The sequence below is a fragment of the Erythrolamprus reginae genome, chromosome 6, assembly GCF_031021105.1.
Source record: "Erythrolamprus reginae isolate rEryReg1 chromosome 6, rEryReg1.hap1, whole genome shotgun sequence".
In the NCBI taxonomy this organism is placed as follows: domain Eukaryota; kingdom Metazoa; phylum Chordata; class Lepidosauria; order Squamata; family Dipsadidae; genus Erythrolamprus; species Erythrolamprus reginae.
Window position 1 is genome coordinate 98,771,114 of NC_091955.1, and position 16,637 is coordinate 98,787,750.

The 16,637-nt window shown below is 64.1% G+C and overlaps 1 protein-coding gene across 1 annotated transcript; it reads left to right on the plus strand.

Annotated features, from left to right (window-relative positions):
- Positions 1–9,289: 9,289 nt before the first annotated feature.
- On the plus strand, positions 9,290–16,637 carry RBM28 (RNA binding motif protein 28). The gene is given in 20 exon segments (XM_070754622.1): positions 9,290–9,471; positions 9,554–9,700; positions 9,842–9,892; positions 9,894–9,964; positions 10,066–10,141; positions 10,412–10,504; positions 11,200–11,274; positions 11,464–11,584; positions 11,705–11,825; positions 12,749–12,822; positions 13,021–13,130; positions 13,303–13,376; positions 13,466–13,601; positions 13,705–13,769; positions 13,962–14,123; positions 14,786–14,920; positions 15,158–15,232; positions 15,504–15,841; positions 15,966–16,062; positions 16,149–16,637. Coding segments are annotated over 20 exon segments (2,277 nt in total). The 5' UTR covers positions 9,290–9,356; the 3' UTR covers positions 16,290–16,637.

Below are 16,637 nucleotides of genomic sequence, written 5' to 3' on the forward strand. Positions count from 1 at the left end.
AGTCTGACGAGGACCTTGGAGAAGGCCGACTCTGTGGGGGGCCCGGCCCTCTGGAATCAGCTCCTCCCGGAGATTCGCACTGCCCCCACCCTCCTCGCCTTCTGCAAGAGTCTGAAGACTCATCTCTGCCACCAGGCTTGGGGCCACGTGGGGCCACTGAACGTGGGATGCGTTTGTAATTGAGTGGATATGAGTGGATTTTAACTGGATTTTAGGCTTTAGACTTTAATTTTAATTCATTGGATCTTGTTGTACATTGTTTTTCTATACGTTGTAAGCCCCCCGAGTCTTCAGAGAAGGGCGGCATAGAAATCCGATGAGTAGATAAATAGAAAGAAAGGAGCTGCTAGTCCACGGGGAAGTGGAACAGCTGACCAAGAGCGATTCGGGGCTCATGCAAATCAATCGACCGGACAATTGAACAATCCCCATTTTGGGGGTGACCCAACATGCTGAATGCTCCACTGAGGAGGTTAACTGCCCAGTTTCATTCTGGCTGAAGAGGTCAACCCCCGGGGGGGGAGGTTCCACGTGACGGACGGCCTCCCGCCTGCATCCCCACAACCCACCCACCCCCGATCCCCCTGGACCTTATTAAGTGTGTTTGTTGCAGAGACCCACAAAACGTGCTAAGCCAGCGTTGCACCGGGGGGGGGGAGCGTGAGGGCATCTCGGCTGCAGATGGGGAGGCAGCTGCCTGGTTTCCACAAAGGGGGGGGGCTGGTGCGGGGGCTGCACAACCTGTCTGGTGTGACTCAGCCAGGCCCCCTTCATCATCCCCAACCCTTCCGGGGAGCCCCTCAGTCACTGGGACACGGGTGGGCTCCCCAGAGATCCTCCAAACCTCGTCCAGCGGTTGGTTCCCTTGTTGCCCACTCTGGAGTGGAGGTCAACAGCCCCCCCTCTGTCCGCCCCCTCCCCCTGACTCTTTTTCCCACAGTTCAGCCCCATCCTGTCTCCAGAGCCCCAATCAGCCTGTCTGGGCTTCTGGCAGGTGACTGTGACCCCAAAGGGTTGCAGGGTGAGGGTCTCCCAATATCCGTGCCCCCCCCCTATCCGTGCCTCGGACTTTGAGGAAGGAGAAAGGGCCCTCCGTATTCATAGCCCCCCCCCCCAGCCCCAACTCCCCACGAGCCCTTCCCATCATCCCAGTCAGCTGTTAGAAGAACGGCCCCTGGCAGCAGGGGACGCTCGGGGGTCCCAGGAGCCTTTCCTCCGGCCAGCCCCACGTTGAATTGACCCAGGTGTGACCTCTGGGTCTAACAAGCTGACAGAAGCAGCCCCAGGGTCTTTGAGGAAGGCGTCCAGCCCAGTAGCAGCACTGCAGGCTCCTTCAGCTAACTGCCAGCTGTAGTTCAGCAGTTCAAATCTCACCACCGGCTCCAGGTCGACTCAGCCTTCCCTCCTTCCCAGGTGGGTCAAATGAGGACCCAGATCGTTGGGGCAATATATGCTGACTCTGTGTAAACTGCTTAGAGAGGAGGACTGTGAAAGCACTTTGAAGTGGCATATAAATGCTAGCTATTGATTGGTTGGTTGGTCGGATTTATATGCCCCCCTCTCCGAGAACTATTGCAATTGCTATGGCTAACTTCTGACCTCGGGGTGGATGACCCGCTCACGGAGGAGATGAGCTCTGCTGGCCCTTGGGGGGCCAAGGGGGAGGGGCGATGAAAGGGGCCAGGCTTACCTGGGGCTGCAGCCTGAAGGAGGGGCAACCCCTGCCTGAGCTCTGCCCCACCCAAGACCCAAAGATGGGGGCCCAGCAAAGCAAGGTCAGACCCCTTGGCCTTCAGCCCCTGCCCCTCCCTCGCAAAGGGACTGAGGTGTGTGGGGGGGGCTTTTCCTTTGCCCCCCTCACTAATCCCTCCGCTATTAGCACCCTGCACCTCAGCCCACCCCTGCCTCACTCTCAGTGGGGCTCCTGGGGGTGGGATCCCAAAGGGAGGGGATTGGGGAGGCAGCCCAGCCCTCCCCGCGAGAATCTCTCCTCCAGTCGGTTCTGCCTTCCCACTTCTCCGATGCTCTGGCTGGCTTCCTCGGAGCTTCCAACAGAAAGGAGCAACTGGGGGGGGGGGGCGCCTTCAACGCGCCGCTCACCTGGGCATGACCCCTGGAGCCTCTCCGAGAGCGGCCACCGCCCCCCCCCCCACATACACAAATACACAGCCTCGTCGGGGGGAAAGGAGACCCCCCCACTCTTAGCCTGGGCCTGTCATGTAAGGGGGGGACGGCGGGGGGCTGCTCCAGAGACAAGTCCCCGCAACTCCTTTCCGGGATGCGCTGCGCGTCCACCGCCGCCTCCCGCACTCTGGAGCCTCCCGAGGTCCGGGCAGCGGGAAGGGGATCCGGACGGCCTCCTCCCGCCCGAAACCCAGCGGAGGGGCCCGGACTCCAGGAGGTGCCTCGCGCCGGCCGGCCAAGCTCCCCCCAGCCCAGAAGCCAACGGACGAGGCCCAGCAAAAGCGGGCGCGCTTCCCGCAGCGGCCAGCGGGAGTTTCGGCGGGTCCCGAGAGCGGGGGCTTCGGGGGGGGGGACCGGCAGGGAAGGCGCCGCCGCATCGTCCGGGGGCAGCAGCGGAGCCGAGGGAAAAACCGCGCAGGGAAAACAGCGGCGGACAGGGAGAACTCGCGCCCACGCGCCCGCTTCGCCCGCCGCCTCGCCCGACAGCCGGACCCCACTCGGTCCCCGAGGCCCCCGCCGCCGCCCCCTCGACTCCCGCCTGCTCCCCCGGGGCCTCTTCCAGCCTCGGCCAGGGGGGCTCGGCAGCGCCGTCGGGGCCCCGGAAGCGCTCACCTGCCCCGGCCCGCCCGGCTACTCTGACCAGCGGCCGCCCGAAGCGCGGCTCCTTCCCTCGCCTCCTTCCTTCCCTCGCCTCCTTCCTTCCTTCCTTCCTTCCTTCCTTCCGCAGCAGCAGCAGCAGCAGCACAGTCGGCGCCGCGGCGAAGCAGCAGTGCGAGCAGTGCGAGTGACAAGCGGCTGTGGCGGCGACTCCTCCCCGTTGGCCGTCGGAGGGATGCGCCCGCCCCCTCCCCTCTCTCCCCTTCGCTCCCCCGCGCACGGCCAGGCGGGAGCCGCTTCGGCTTTGGAGCCCATCCAGGAGGAACCCCCTCCACAGGCAAAGCGGCGGCGGAGGAGGCGGCCCCCGCCCGTCGGGTGCAGGTCCCGCCGCTGCCGAGCCGCCCGCCGTCCTGGGGGCCCCGCCGGACCTCCGGCACGACGGGTCCTGGCCATCAGGCCCCCTCCAGCGCTCCACTCCCTCGACCGGGCTCAGCTGGGGGGCCTGGCAGGAGGGGCCCCCGGAGGTCCCTGGCCTGGAAGGTGGGGGAGGGCCTGGAGGGGCCCCTGGGCGGAGCCTGTGCGGGGCAGGATGGGCCCCTTCTGATCTAATGAGGCAGCAGGGCTCCCTTCTGCCTCGGCTCCACGCCCCTCCGCACCCCACCCGCCTGGGCACTCCGGCTGGTCTACCCTGCAGGGCTCACGTTGAGGAGCAGAGCCCGGCAGCCCTTTCGGCTCCTGAGCTCAGGCGGTCGGTGGCACTTCCACTAGTTTTGCAGTTCCATAGTGGAGGCAAGGCCTGGGGGACAGAGGGGCTGCCCTCACCGCCCGCCCCCCCTCGACCCCACAGAGGCCCCACCCCCCAGCCTGGCAAGGAGACCTCAGGGAGCTGCCAAGGGCGGGAGGGGCTCAGCCAGCAGGGAGGCCTCACCCAGGGCTGGCAGGGGACAGCTGCTGCCTGGGATTCCAGGGGGGGAGAGGAGCCCCCCTGGCCTGGGAGGGGTGGCTGACCTGGAACCAGACCACGGCCTGGAATCCATGACCCAACACCAGCCTCCCCTGAACCCCCCGCCCCTCCAGGCAGGAGAAGGCTGCTCGGCTGGGCTCCCTGGGCCCCTCTTTTCCATGGGCCCCAGCAGAGGGGGGGAAGAAGAGGGGCGGCCTGCCATTGGAAGCAGAGGGAGGTGGACACGCGGCTGGCCAGTCCATAGCATCTCCCACCTACGCCCGGGCTCTGGTGGTGCCCAGGACCAGAAGGAGGGGCCGGAGGGTGCCTAGCGAAAGGGGAGAGCCCCCCAGTGGGGGTTACCTGGACAGGTGGCAGGCCAACCTTTCACTCCTGAGCTGAGCTGGCTAAGCTCCCTGACGCCCCCCCCCCCCCCGAATCTTTGCCTGCTTCTCTGCTCACAGCAGCATCCAGGCCGGAGTGAAGGCGCCTGATTCCTTGGCAGCAGAGCCCCTGGCCCGACTCTCCTCCTGTCACACGGGCAGCAGGCCAGCCCCCCTGCCCCACTTCTCCCCCTCAGCTCCATAAGAGCCCCCTCCCCCATGCCCCTGTCCTTATCCAGGAAGGAAGGAAGGAAGGAAGGAAGGAAGGAAGGGAAAGAAGGAAGGAAGGAAGGAACGGAGGGAAGGAAGGAACGGAGGAAGAAACGGAGGAAGGAAGGAAGGGAAAGAAGGAAGGAAGGGAAAGAAGGAAGGAAGGAAGGAAGGAAGGGAAAGAAGGAAGGAAGGAAGGGAAGGAAGGGAGGGAGGAAGGAAGGAAGGGAAAGAAGGAAGGAAGGGAAAGAAGGAAGGAAGGAAGGGAAAGAAGGAAGGAAGGAACGGAGGGAAGGAAGGAAGGGAGGAAGGAAGAGAAGGAAGGAAGGAAGGGAAAGAAGGAAGGGAGGAAGGAAGGAAGGAAGGGAAAGAAGGAAGAAAGGAAGGAAGGAAGGAACGGAGGGAAGGAAGGAACGGAGGAAGGAAGGAAGGGAAAGAAGGAAGGAAGGAACGGAGGGAAGGAAGGGAGGGAAGGAGAAAGGGAAAGAAGGAAGCAAGGAAGGGAAAGAAGGAAGGGAGGAAGGAAGGAAGGGAAAGAAGGAAGGAAGGAAGGAACGGAGGGAAGGAAGGAACGGAGGAAGGAAGGGAAAGAAGGAAGGAAGGAAGGGAAAGAAGGAAGGGAGGAAGGAAGGAAGGGAAAGAAGGAAGGAAGGAAGGGAAAGAAGGAAGAAAGGAAGGAAGGAACGGAGGGGAGGAAGGAAGGAAGGAAGGAAGGAGAGAGAGAGGAAGAGGGGGGGAAGCCATGAGCCCCTTCCAACCTGGCAAAAGGACCTCTCCCCCTCTGATCCCCTTCTGGGCAGTGTGTCTGAGTGGCGTCTTGAAAGGGACCTTGGAGGTCTTCTAGTCCAGCCCCTGCGCAGGCCGAGAGCCCTACACCACTTGCCATTGTCTGCCGTGTGGCCTTTGCCCTCTGCTGGCTGCACCCCTCGCCCCCCACATGCAAGACCCCCGTGTGTTGGGGGCGTTTTGCCTTCTTCCAACAATTCAACCAGCGACCAAAACAAGCGACTCATGGCTCTTTTCTTTCACATTTGCAAACTGCAGCCCCCCCTCCCACCCCCCCATTATGGGATCATCGCTCAGAGACCTGGCCATTGGCTCACATTTTATGACGGTTTGAGCGTCACGTGACCCCCCCCTTAGGGACCCTCTGAGAAGCCGGGGATGGGGCTTAGCCACCAAAGCGATTGACTGACCACCTGTGGCAAGAAAGGCCACGAAAGGGCCACACACCCTCCACGCCTCTCTCGCTCAACCAGGACCCTCCCTCTACTAGGGGCCTGAGAGACCGGGTGGGGGCTCTGGGGCTGTTAGAGAAGAGGGCAAAACCTTCCGTTGGGGGGGCAGGTGGCAGGCAACGGAGCAGCTGCTTTAACCACTGCCCCACCTGGCCCTGGCCCTCTCGTCATTGGGGCGAGGCTCTGCTGGCATTTGGGGCATCTTCCAGGGCCACGTGTGCTGCTGCTGGGATCCCACAAGACTTCGGCCCCACTCGGGCCTTCCGAACCAGGGCAGGGAAGAAGGGGGGGGGGTTTAGCCTTGGGGGCTCCTCTGCCTTGGACCCGAGGAGGAAGCTGCTGCTGTTGCAGCCGTGAAGCGGTGGCTCTGGACAGGGCAGCACACGAGGGGGGGGCACAAGGGAAAGGGGGGGACAGGCTTGAGGAGGTTGAAATTTATTTATTATTTGTTTATTTGTTTATTTATTTGTTTATTTGTTTGTTTATTTGTTTATTGATTGATTTGATTTGATTTGATTTGATTTGTATGCCGCCCCTCTTTCCGTAGACTCAGGGCGGCTAAATGCCAAGCAAGCCAAGGAGCATCTGACCTGGGGGTCCCCTTCCTCCCCCCTCCCCTCTTGGGTCCCCAGGCCCTCTTTCTGGATGGGCAGCCAGCGCAGAGCCAGCCACAAGGACGCTGGCCCCCAGAGCTGCACTCAACAGGCAGGCAGGAAGCCCAGGGGGGCACCAGCTCCACATCTGCCAGGAGCAGCCAGAGGGGCAGCGGCTGGGCTGGGGCTATTGCCGGGGGGCGGCAAGGGGCATTGGCGCAGGCGGGCATAGAGGGCGACCCCTGTTGCTTAGGAACTGGTTTCACAGGACTCTGCTGCCCTCTGGTGGATGCCGATGAGGCTGGCGCAAGCGTCTGTTCCGGGCCAGATTCCAGGCAGATGGCAGCCCAGCAGGAGCGCCGCCAGAGCCCCAGATTGGCCCTCCAGATACAGGCACCACTGAGCCGTCCCTGCCGCCCACCTGGCCACTGACTCACTTGCTGCAGCAAATCAGCCGCTGAGACTGTTTCTCAAGGCCGGGAGGCACCAGCCCCCCCCCCCCCCGGGAGAGGACAACGAGGCATCGAGTATCTTGTCCTCAGGTATCAGCAGGTGTAGGGACTCCTACTTGGGGGGGGGGGTGTTGGACTAGGTGATCTACAGGCAGTGGTTCTCAGCCTGGGGGTCAGGACCCTTTGGGGGGGTCGAACGACCGGTTCACAGGGGTCAAGACACATTTCCCACAGTGTTAGGAACTACAGCTTCTGGAACAATCCGACCAATCGGGGGTTGACAGTGGGGACGTCCCTCTGACCTTCCTGCCAATCAGCTTCAAGCTCTGTGGGAGAATTGGCACTAGGCTTATGGCTGGGGGTCTAATCCAATCCAATCATTGGGTCAGAGCCGGCAGGAGGAGGGGCCACGCTGCCTCCCTGCTGGCACAGGGCAGGACCTGGGGCACCAGCTGCGCGTGAGCCGGCCGGGAGAGGCAGCAGCCAGGAAGCCAGATGCCCCCGGCAGAAGCCCCGCAGCCAGAGGGGGCAGGCAGGGGGGACAGCAGCTCCACTGGTCTTCAGGACAGTCCAGTCTTTCTCCTCCTGTTTTGGCCACTGGCTTAAGAGCGATGTAAGGAGAGCTTCTGGATGACTGGGACCTTGGGCACTGACCCTGCGAGGAAGCTTTCGAGGAGCTGGGAGGCTGAGCCCCCCCAAGAGGAGGTGGAGAGGAGGAAGGGGGGGTCTGCCAACATGTAAGGAGGCAGCTTCTTCTCCATGGAAACAGAGGAGAATCAGCCGTCCAAACGAAACGAAGGCCGACTGGGCGCAGCCGCAGAGATTTCTCTGGTGCGAAAGCTGTACACCAGCACCGCCTTCTGCCGGAACCACACGGTGGCTTCCCACTCATCAAATGCTTCCACAGTATGTTGACTGAGTGACTGTCAAGGGTTGTGTAGATGACCTTCAAGGGCCTCCCCAGCTGACACGTTGTCTGAACCCGTGAGGTCAGGGTTGGCAGCACTCATGCCTTCCGTCTGTTCCCGTATAAATGGATGGCCACACTCAACACAGCAGGGGGGAGGGGGCCACGTCAGACCAACTTGCCCAGAGGAAGCTCCATTCCAGTCGAGGGGGGGGGGCAGGCTGGAAGCTCTCCCACTTTTTCAAAAACCTGGCATTGTTTCCTACAGCGAAAGCGACGCAAACACTTACAGCCGCCCACCTATGCACATATGAGGAAAGGGAGGGAGGGCTGGAGGGGAGGAGCCCACCCACCCACCAGGGCCTGCCCTTAGCTGGCCGGGGGCTGCAGCTCCCCAAACAGCGAATGCTGCCTTGCACTGCGTCCAGCAAGGCAAACCAGGTAAGCTCAACATGGTCAAACTATTCACTAAGTCTGCAGGATGATTACGGCCAGTTTTTTCTCACCGTTCCCATCCCCCATCTCCTCCCACTTAGGACTGTATGACCGTCACTGGTTGCTTGTGTCCGTACCATTTCTATTAATAGTGTGTCCCGGCCACTTATTTGTACTGGGCTATCATTAAGTGTTGGACCACATGATTCTTGACCAATGTCTCTTTTTCTTTCATGGACCCTGAGAGCATCTGCACTGAAGACAAATCCCTTGTGTGTCCACTCCCCCTTGGCCAAGACCGGACTCTCTTCTCTTCTCCATATTCTATTGTCAAACTGTTCACTAAGGCAACGAATCTTCTCTCCCCACTTAGGACTCTGTGCAGTGAGGGGCAACCACATTTTTTACTACCCCCTGGGGGCGGGGCTTATGCCTTTCCTTTCAGCATCATTCAGTGCAAATTGGGGGCTCTGGGGTGGGGCTCCATTTTCACTACCCCACTGCGTCCCCCCACCCCCACTGTACGACTGCCATTGGCTGCTTGTGTCCTTAAGATTTCTATTCACGGTGGGTCCTGACTGCTTATTTGTACTGTGTGACCAAGGTCCTGATCCTTGACAGGCAGCCTCTCTTTCCCTTCCATGGACCCCCAGGGCAAGTCCCTCCATTCTACTGAGATCCCAAGGAGGGCTCTGGCCTCCAAGCTGCCCTGCAATGCCACCCTTGTCAGCCCTGGTGGGGGAGCCCAAGGGCCTGGAAGGGGGGCAGGGGGAAGCCGGCAGGGGAGGGGGGCTCAGAAGGCCCTTTAGGCCTCCGGGCAGTCTGGCAGGGCGGCCCCACCCGGGGAAGGCGCTGGAGAGGCCATCCTCTCCCCACATGAATGAATCAAAGCATTTGATGGGTTGGGTGTTTATGGGGCGACCCTGGAGTTCGCCCCCCCCAGAGCTGCCCAGGGGCCCAGCAAGACCCGCCCTGGCACAGAGACAGACAGAGAGAGAGAGACCCCGGCTCAAAGCCAGGGGGGATAAATTCCCTAACTCGGGGGGGGGGGGGTGTCCCTCCTGGTCCCTGAAGGTTCTGACCCCCAACCCTTTGCCCGGAGGGGGCGGGGGGTGCTGGCTGAGGGTTGGGCTAGATGGCCTCCCAGGGCCCCTCCACCCCGAGAATTCTGCCAGGCGCCCAGAGCAGCCAAGGGAAGGAAGGAGCCCAGGGGAGGAAGGGACTCAGAGAGACCCCCTATCCCTCCCCCCTATCAGCTGCCTTCACTGGGCATGCGCACCGGTGCCACCCGGCGGACGCGTCCTGCTCCGCCGCCCCTGGAGGGGGCGCCCGCACTTCCGGCCTGGCCGCTTTCCGCTTCCGGGAGGCGCAAGATGGCGGCGGCCGATCCGCGCGCGTGTCTTCGGGCGGCGGGATGGGGCGGACGGTGCTGGTGCGGGGGCTGCCCCCATCGGCCCGCGCCGACGACCTGGAGCGGGAGTTCGGGCAGGCGGGGCCGGTGCGGCGGGCGGTGGCCGTGACGGCGCCCGGTGAGCGGCGGGGGGGCAGGACGGGCAGGGGGGGGCTGTCCGGGAGCGAACCCCTCTTGACGGGGCGGCCTGGGCGTTGCAGGCGGGGCGGCGTGCACCGGACTGGCCTTCGTCAGCTTCTCCCTGCCCGAGGACGCGCAGCGGGCCCTGCGCCAGATCCGCACCTTCGGCGGCCGCCCGGTCAGCCTGGCACTCGCGCGGCCCAAGAGGCGCAAGGCCGGAGGAGGAGGTGAGCGGGGGGGGGCGAGGGCGGGGGGGGGTGAGCGGGGGGGGGTGAGCGGGGGGGAAGGGGGCGGGGGGGAAGGGGTCTCCCGGGGGGAGGCTTTGAGGGGTTCCCCCCCGACCCTCGCCCGGCCTCCTTTTCTCCCAGAGACGACGCCCCCCGAGGCTGCCCGGCAAGCGCAGGAGGCCCCCCCCCCCCCCCCCCCCCCCCCCCAAGGCCAGGGCGCCCCCCAAGAAGGCCCGGCTGATCGTCCGCAACCTCAGCTTCAAGGTAGGTGGGCGGCCCCTCCCCCCCGGGTTTGCTTTCCCCCTCCCGGGGTTCCCTTCGCTCTTTGCCCTCTGACCCCCTTTGGCTCCCTCGGTTCCCCCCAGTGCTCGGAAGAGGACCTGAAGAGCGCGTTTGCTCCCTTCGGGACGGTCCTGGAAGTCTCCCTGCCCAGGAAGCCCGGTAGGTGGGCAGGGAAACCAGGGGGGGAGGGGTTATGGGGCAAGAGTGCCCTACGCTCCCTATTGCTCTTCGGGGCCTCCCCTTGGGTGGCTCATCTCGCAAGGCTTCACGTTCCCCCTGGTAGGAGGGACCCAGAGACCTGTGTGTGTGTGTGCAGTGGGCGAGGGAGGGGCTGCTTTGGCCCCCCTCCCTCGGTAGCTCCTGGGACGCAGGGGAGGTGCGAATGAGTGACGCAGGCGGGGGCTCCTGCCCTTGATCTTCCCCTTTCAGATGGAAAGCTCCGCGGCTTTGCCTTCGTGCAGTTCAGGAATGTCCTGGAAGCGGGAAAAGCCCTGAAGGGGATGAACATGAGGGCCATCATGGGTGAGTCCCTGCAGCCACCTGAGAGGGGCAGGAAGGGGACCGGCTGGACAGACGTGAGGCCTTGGGGAAGGAGGACTTGCCCTCTTCCTGCGGACGCCGTCTTCACTTCTGTGCAGGGCCGGAGGTCAGCAGCACAGAGCTGTCCTGGATAAGGGGCTGAGCACGGGGGGGGGGGGGGGGGGCTGGGAAAGGCAGGATTTTTGCAAGTTGAGGGCTGCAGGGTGGGAATTCCCAGGGACCTGATGGGCTGACCGGTGTAGAGAAATTGGCCAGGTTCTGGTCCCTGTCCCTGAGCAAGTTCTAAGATTAGGCCAAATGGGAAGTGGGGGGCATCCCTGATGGAGGAGGGAGAGCTGGGGTTTCTCTGGGGTGCAATTTCCCTTGGGTCGTGCTGCAAGCAGATGTCTTTGCCTTGTGTGGCTCTGTGGGCCAGGAGGGGAGGGGGCGATGACCCTGGTCGCGGGAAGGGGGGTGGGGGCAGTCATCTCCCTGGGGTCTGTTCCCTCCCCTGGCTGAGGCTGGGCAGGTGAGCAGGGCAGCCCTTCAGGTGGTGGGCGGCCGGTCAGGGTTTTAAAAGCAGGCAAGAGGTGGGGGAGCTTTTGGCCCCCCGCATAACCGCCCCCCCAGTCTGGGGCCCCTCGCCTTGCATCTGCCCCACTTCCAGCCGGCCCCAGCGGTCCCTTCACTCTCCGCAGAGCGTCCGGTGGCCGTGGACTGGGCCGTAGCCCGGGAGAAGTACCAGGCTGCGCAGGCCGAAGGAGCCTCTTCGGGTGAGTGGACGTCCCGTGCTGGGCCGTGGGGGGGGGGGGGCAGCGTTGCCGGCTTGGTGGGGGGTCTGTTCTGCTCTCACGGTGGGGGTTTCGCAGCCAGGTTTTGGAGGGGCTGCCTGGCTCCACACACGTCACGTTGCCCTCTCCTGATTTGACACGAGACTGTCTCGCCCCCTTGTCCGTCCACAGGGAAGAAGGCGCAGCCGGAAGGGGCGGAGGGCAGCCCAGAGGCCACGGGGCCAGGGAGGCCGCAGGCAGCCCGGGAAGGCCATGCAGGGGACGAGACCGGGGCCCTCCTTGCGGCTGAAGCGTGAGTGCTCGTGGTCAGCTGGGCGGGCAGCTTCCTCTCCTGGCTCCCCGGCCTCTCCCCGGTTTCGCCCCAGAAAGGCTCTCTGGCTGATCCCCTCTGACCGGCCCCTCCTTCCCCCAGGGACCCTCAGCCTCCCTCCCCCCCTGCAGAGAGCGAGGACGAAGAGCAGGAAGTCAGTTCTACTGACCAGGAGGAGGAACCGGACCAGGCTGGCCGTTCGGAAGAGGAGGAGGAGGAAGGGCAGGTGGGTCGTTTGGGTCAGATGCTTTTGAGGGAGGGGGCAGGAGGAGGGGCTGTGCCTGCACAGGTGGTCCTCGACCGATGACCCAATGGAGCCCCGATTCTCCGTCGCTAAGCAAGACAGCTTGAGAGTTTTGCCCTGTTTTGCGACTTTTCTGGATCACCTGATCACAGCGATGGCGCAACGGTCGTAAGCGTGAAGAAGGGTTATAATTCGTCCTTTTTTCCAGTGCCGTTGTAACTCTGAACGGTCACTAAGCGAATGGCTGCAACTCCAGGATGCCCTGCGCCAGGCCGAAGGGTCCTTCAGGGGGCTTTTGCTTTGGTCATCCTGTCCGGGAGGGCTTTTCAGAGACTTCTTGCCAAGACTGGCTCTGTCCACCAGCTCAGGTGTTGATGGGGGAGAGGGGGGAGCAGTCAGGCCTCTGGGGAGTTTGTTGGGGGGGGGAGAGGGATATCAGATTACCTTCGGGACCCTCTCCTGCCTCATGAATCCCAGCGGCCAGTCAAGTCCCACAGAGTCGGCCTTCAGCCGAGGGGAAGGGCCTTCTCTGTGGTGGCCCCGGCCCTCTGGAATCAACTCCCTCCAGAGATTTGTACGGCCCGCAGCCTCCTGGCCTTTTTGTAAAGCCTATGATTGACTTGGCGACGTATGCCAGTATGAAATGTGGATGAATTGGGGTTTTGGAATTATGATTCTTGTTCAATTTTTACATGATTTTAAATTTGATGTTTTTTACTATTTTAAATGTTAGATTTTCCACATATTTTCCATTTGTCCCGTTGTGAGCCTCAGGAGAAGGGCGGCATGGAAATATAACAAATAAATAAACGAAATGAACCCGGGAAAGCCCCCCCCCCCCCCCTCGGAGCCCATTTCGGTGGCTCTCTCGCTTGTTTGGGTCTCACGTCCCTCCTCTCATTGCAGGGGGGGCCCCTGCCCCGAAGCAGAAGCGGCCCCCCTCTGACGTCACGGAGGGCCGGACGGTCTTCCTCAGGTGGGTCCGAGGGGGGGGCGGCTGGAGGGGTGTGTGTCGAGGGTTGCTGTGCTGCAGCCCCAAAGGGCCTCCCGTCTGCTGAGAGGCCCCCAAAAGCCCCCCGGCCACACTTGGCAGCAGCACGAAGACTCCGCCCAGCTGCCCCGTGTGTGTGTGTGTGTGTGCGTGTGTAGGCAGCCGCCTGTGCTCCCCTTGCAGGAACCTGTCCTTTGACACGGACGAGGGAGAGTTGGGGGAGTGGCTGGAGCAGTTCGGGGACCTGAAGTACGTCCGGATCGTGCTGCACCCCGACACGGAGCACTCCAAGGGTGAGAGTGGGCTCGCAGACCCCCCCATACCCCCACTCCTTCGGTTCCCCACTCCCCCGAGGGAGACCTAGAGGAGGAAGGACAAGGGCCAAAAGGGTTCTTCCCCCTGCATACACACACCCCCACAGACCTCTCCTGCAGACCCTCACCCTCCGGCCTTTGCCCCCCTCAGGCTGCGCCTTTGCCCAGTTTGCCACCCAGGAGGCTGCCCAGAGGTGCCTGCAGGCGGCACAGGAGGAGAGCGAGGTGAGAGCAGGGCCCCGGGGGGGCGGTCGGTCGGGGGGGGGGGCTGAATTCAGTGGAGCCCCCCCTCACCTTGGCTCTCTCCCTGCAAGGGCCGGGGGCTTCACCTGGGCGGCCGCCGTCTCCGCGTGGACCTGGCTGTCAGCCGTGAGGAAGCCCAGCAGCTGCGAGGCCCAAAGACCCCCAAGCCCACCGGCACCCGCAACCTCTACCTGGCCCGGGAAGGCTGTGAGTGCGCCTCCCCCCCCCAATGTCCCACGTCCACCCCCCCGGGGCTCCTGGGAGCTTGACCCACCGGCCGGCCTGGCTGACCTCCCCTTTCCTCCTGCAGTGATCCGGGCTGGCACGAAAGCGGCTGAGGGGGTCAGTGCGGCTGACATGGCCAAAAGGGCCCGGGTGAGTGACCCCACCCATACACACCCCCATGCTGGCTTGGGAGGGTTTTTTGATGACCCTCCGTCCTGGCTTGGCCGTTGCTGTTGGGGGCGCCCCCCGTGGGCTCTGGGAGAGAGTTTGGGGAAGGGGGTTGCAGGGGTGGGCAGGGCCCTGACGAGGTGGCCCCCCCTTGCCCCCCCCTCCCGGTTGCAGTTTGAGGAGCTGAAGCGGCAGAAGCTGAAGGACCAGAACGTCTTCGTGTCCCAGACCAGGCTCTGCGTCCACAACCTGCCCAAGAGTGTCGATGGCGCCGCCCTGCGGAAGGTCATGCTGGAGGCGGCAGGAAGCGGCACGCCCGGGCCCAGCATCAAGGAGGTCAGCCTCACACACACACACACACACACACACACACACACACACGGCCTCTTGGAGAGGGGGGGTTTCACCCTGCATGGCCCAGCGCTCCTCCCGACAGCCCCGAGAAAGGCCGCGCATGGAGCTCCCCGGGCCCCTTCTCTGCTCCCGCAGGGCACAGCGGGGGGGGGGGGGGGCTCCAGGGCTAAGCCAGGAGCTCAAGGGGGGCGTGGCCTCCCCTGGGAGGGGGCTGGGCCAAGCACCTTCTCTCACCCGGACGCCCGGGGTCCCAAGGCCTCCCTGGGGGTCTCCTTGTGGTCGTCTGATGTCCGAGGTTTCAGGCGGACTCTGAAGCAGGACCCTCCCGGCTGAGTCTCAGGGTCCCCCTTCTGGGTGGGCAAAGCCCCCCGTGTGCCCAGCAGGAGCCTTGCTCGGGGCTCCAGAGGTTAAACTTTGGGAAGGCCCGGTCAGCCTCTAGCACAGAGGTTCTCAGCCACTCCAAGGCTCCTCGTGTGCTGGTGGCCCCCAACCATGAGTAAAGGCCTGGTTGGTCGGATTGTCAAAAATAGGTCCCAAGGGGCCAGAATGGAGGACCCCTGTGAAACGGCCCTTTCACACACACACACGCACACCCTAGACCTAGCGGGTGCCTGACTGCTGCCTCTCTGCCCCCCCCCCCCCAGTGCCGTGTGATGCGGGAGCTGAAGGGCCGGGGCCGGTCACTGGGCTATGCCTTCGTGGAGTTCCAGCGGCCCCAACACGCCCTGACGGCCCTGCGCCAGGTCAACAACAACCCCCAGCTCTTTGGGGACCAGAAGGTGAGCCTCTCTGCCCCGCCCGGCTGACCCACTGAGGGCATCGCGTGGCTGGCAGCTCCCTCGCTCGTCTGGGCATCCCAAGACTTAGGGGAGGGGGGGCCCTTTGCAGAGGGAAGCGACCCCCCCCCACACACACACACGGAACGACCCGGGAAGGGGAGGGGGGAGCCGGGCGTCATCTGGGGGCCCTCTGGACATCTGCCCCGGGGCCCAAGACTGGCCGGTTTCTCTCCCCAGCGGCCTATTGTGGAGTTCTCCCTGGAGGACGGACGGAAGCTGAGGCTGAAGCAGCAGCGGACAGAGCGCAGCCTGGTAGGGGCCTTGGGGGGGGAGTTGGGGGGTCCCCAGGGGTCTATGGGGGGAGCCCTCGGAGGCTGAAGGAGGTCCGGCTGCACCCCCCAAAGGGAAAGCGCCCCCCCCCGGGCTGCCAGATGAGCTTGAGGCCGGTCAAGCTCAAGGTGCCCCCCACCCGCCTGGAGAGCTGCAGTGGGGAGTGGCCGGTGGTGCTGATTTGGGGGGGAGGACAGACGTATGTACGACCTTGGCTGCCAGGTGACCCTGCTCTCCCCCCTCCTCCCCACAGCAAAAGCTGAGGCAGAAGCAAGCGGCTGCAGGGCCAGCAGGCCAGCGTCCATCGCCCGGCACCCGCCAACCAGGGGCCCAAAAGAAGCCCCCCCCCAGGGAGGCCCCGGCAGAGGCCAAAGGAGGGAAGGCTGGGGGCCCCAGTAGCCCTCGGGCTCCCCCACAGCACGGGGACCAGAAGGGGAGGAAGCGTCCGAGGGGGCCCCCAACCCCCGAAGCCGCCTCCACTGCCTGGTCAGGCTTCCAGACCCGCAAGGAGCCAGAGATGGTGGAACTGCCGGACGGCACAAAGCGGCGGAAGGTCCTGACCCTCCCCTCCCACCGGGGGCCCAAGATCAGGTGAAGGAAACCCCTGCCCCTCCCCTCTACCCTCCAGATGGGGGCTCGGAGGGTCTCATTCCTCTGCCCCCCCCCCCGTGCTGTTCCCTGGACTGAGGGGAGGGCTCTTCCTTTCCCCTGGCAGGAATCGGGACAAGGGCAGAGCCGGGGCGGCCCCTCCCAAGAAGAAGAAGAAGTCGGCCGGGCCCAGAGAGCAGAAAGACCCCAGGGCTGCCCCCCAGGTGAGGAGTGGGTGGTGCCTCTGCACGTTGCCCCCCCCCTTCCCAGCCCTCTGACACTGACCCGCCCCCCTTGTGCTTGTCCTCAGGGCCCCCAGAAGAAGAAGCGGGCTGGAGGCGGCCGGGCGGAGGTCCACTTTGAGCAGCTGGTGGATCAGTACAAGCGCCGGATCCTGGGGGGGGGCAGGGGGGCTCTGCAGCTCAAGAGGAGCAAGTGGTTTGAGCACTGAGCCGCCCCCTCCCCGAGGAAGAGAAAGACCTGTGGGGGGAGGGGGAGGAGGCTGGCCCTGCGTGGCTGGACGTGACATGGGACTTGTGGGGCAGGCAGGTAGGTGGGAGGGGAGCCCCCCGGAATCACTGGGGTCCCTGCTCCCCCAGGAGAAGCCAGGTGGCCGTGGGGAGACCCCCCCCCTTGCCGCCAGGATGGCCCCTTCCCCTGTGCTCAGCCCCCTGCGTGCAGGAGGGTCTCCTGGCCCCACGGCCTTGGGGGAGGAGCGCAGGAGGGAGGCTGCCCGGGAGGGGGGCGTGGAGTGCCCATCGCTTACTTGGCCCCTTTTAATAAATTATTTTTCTCAGAA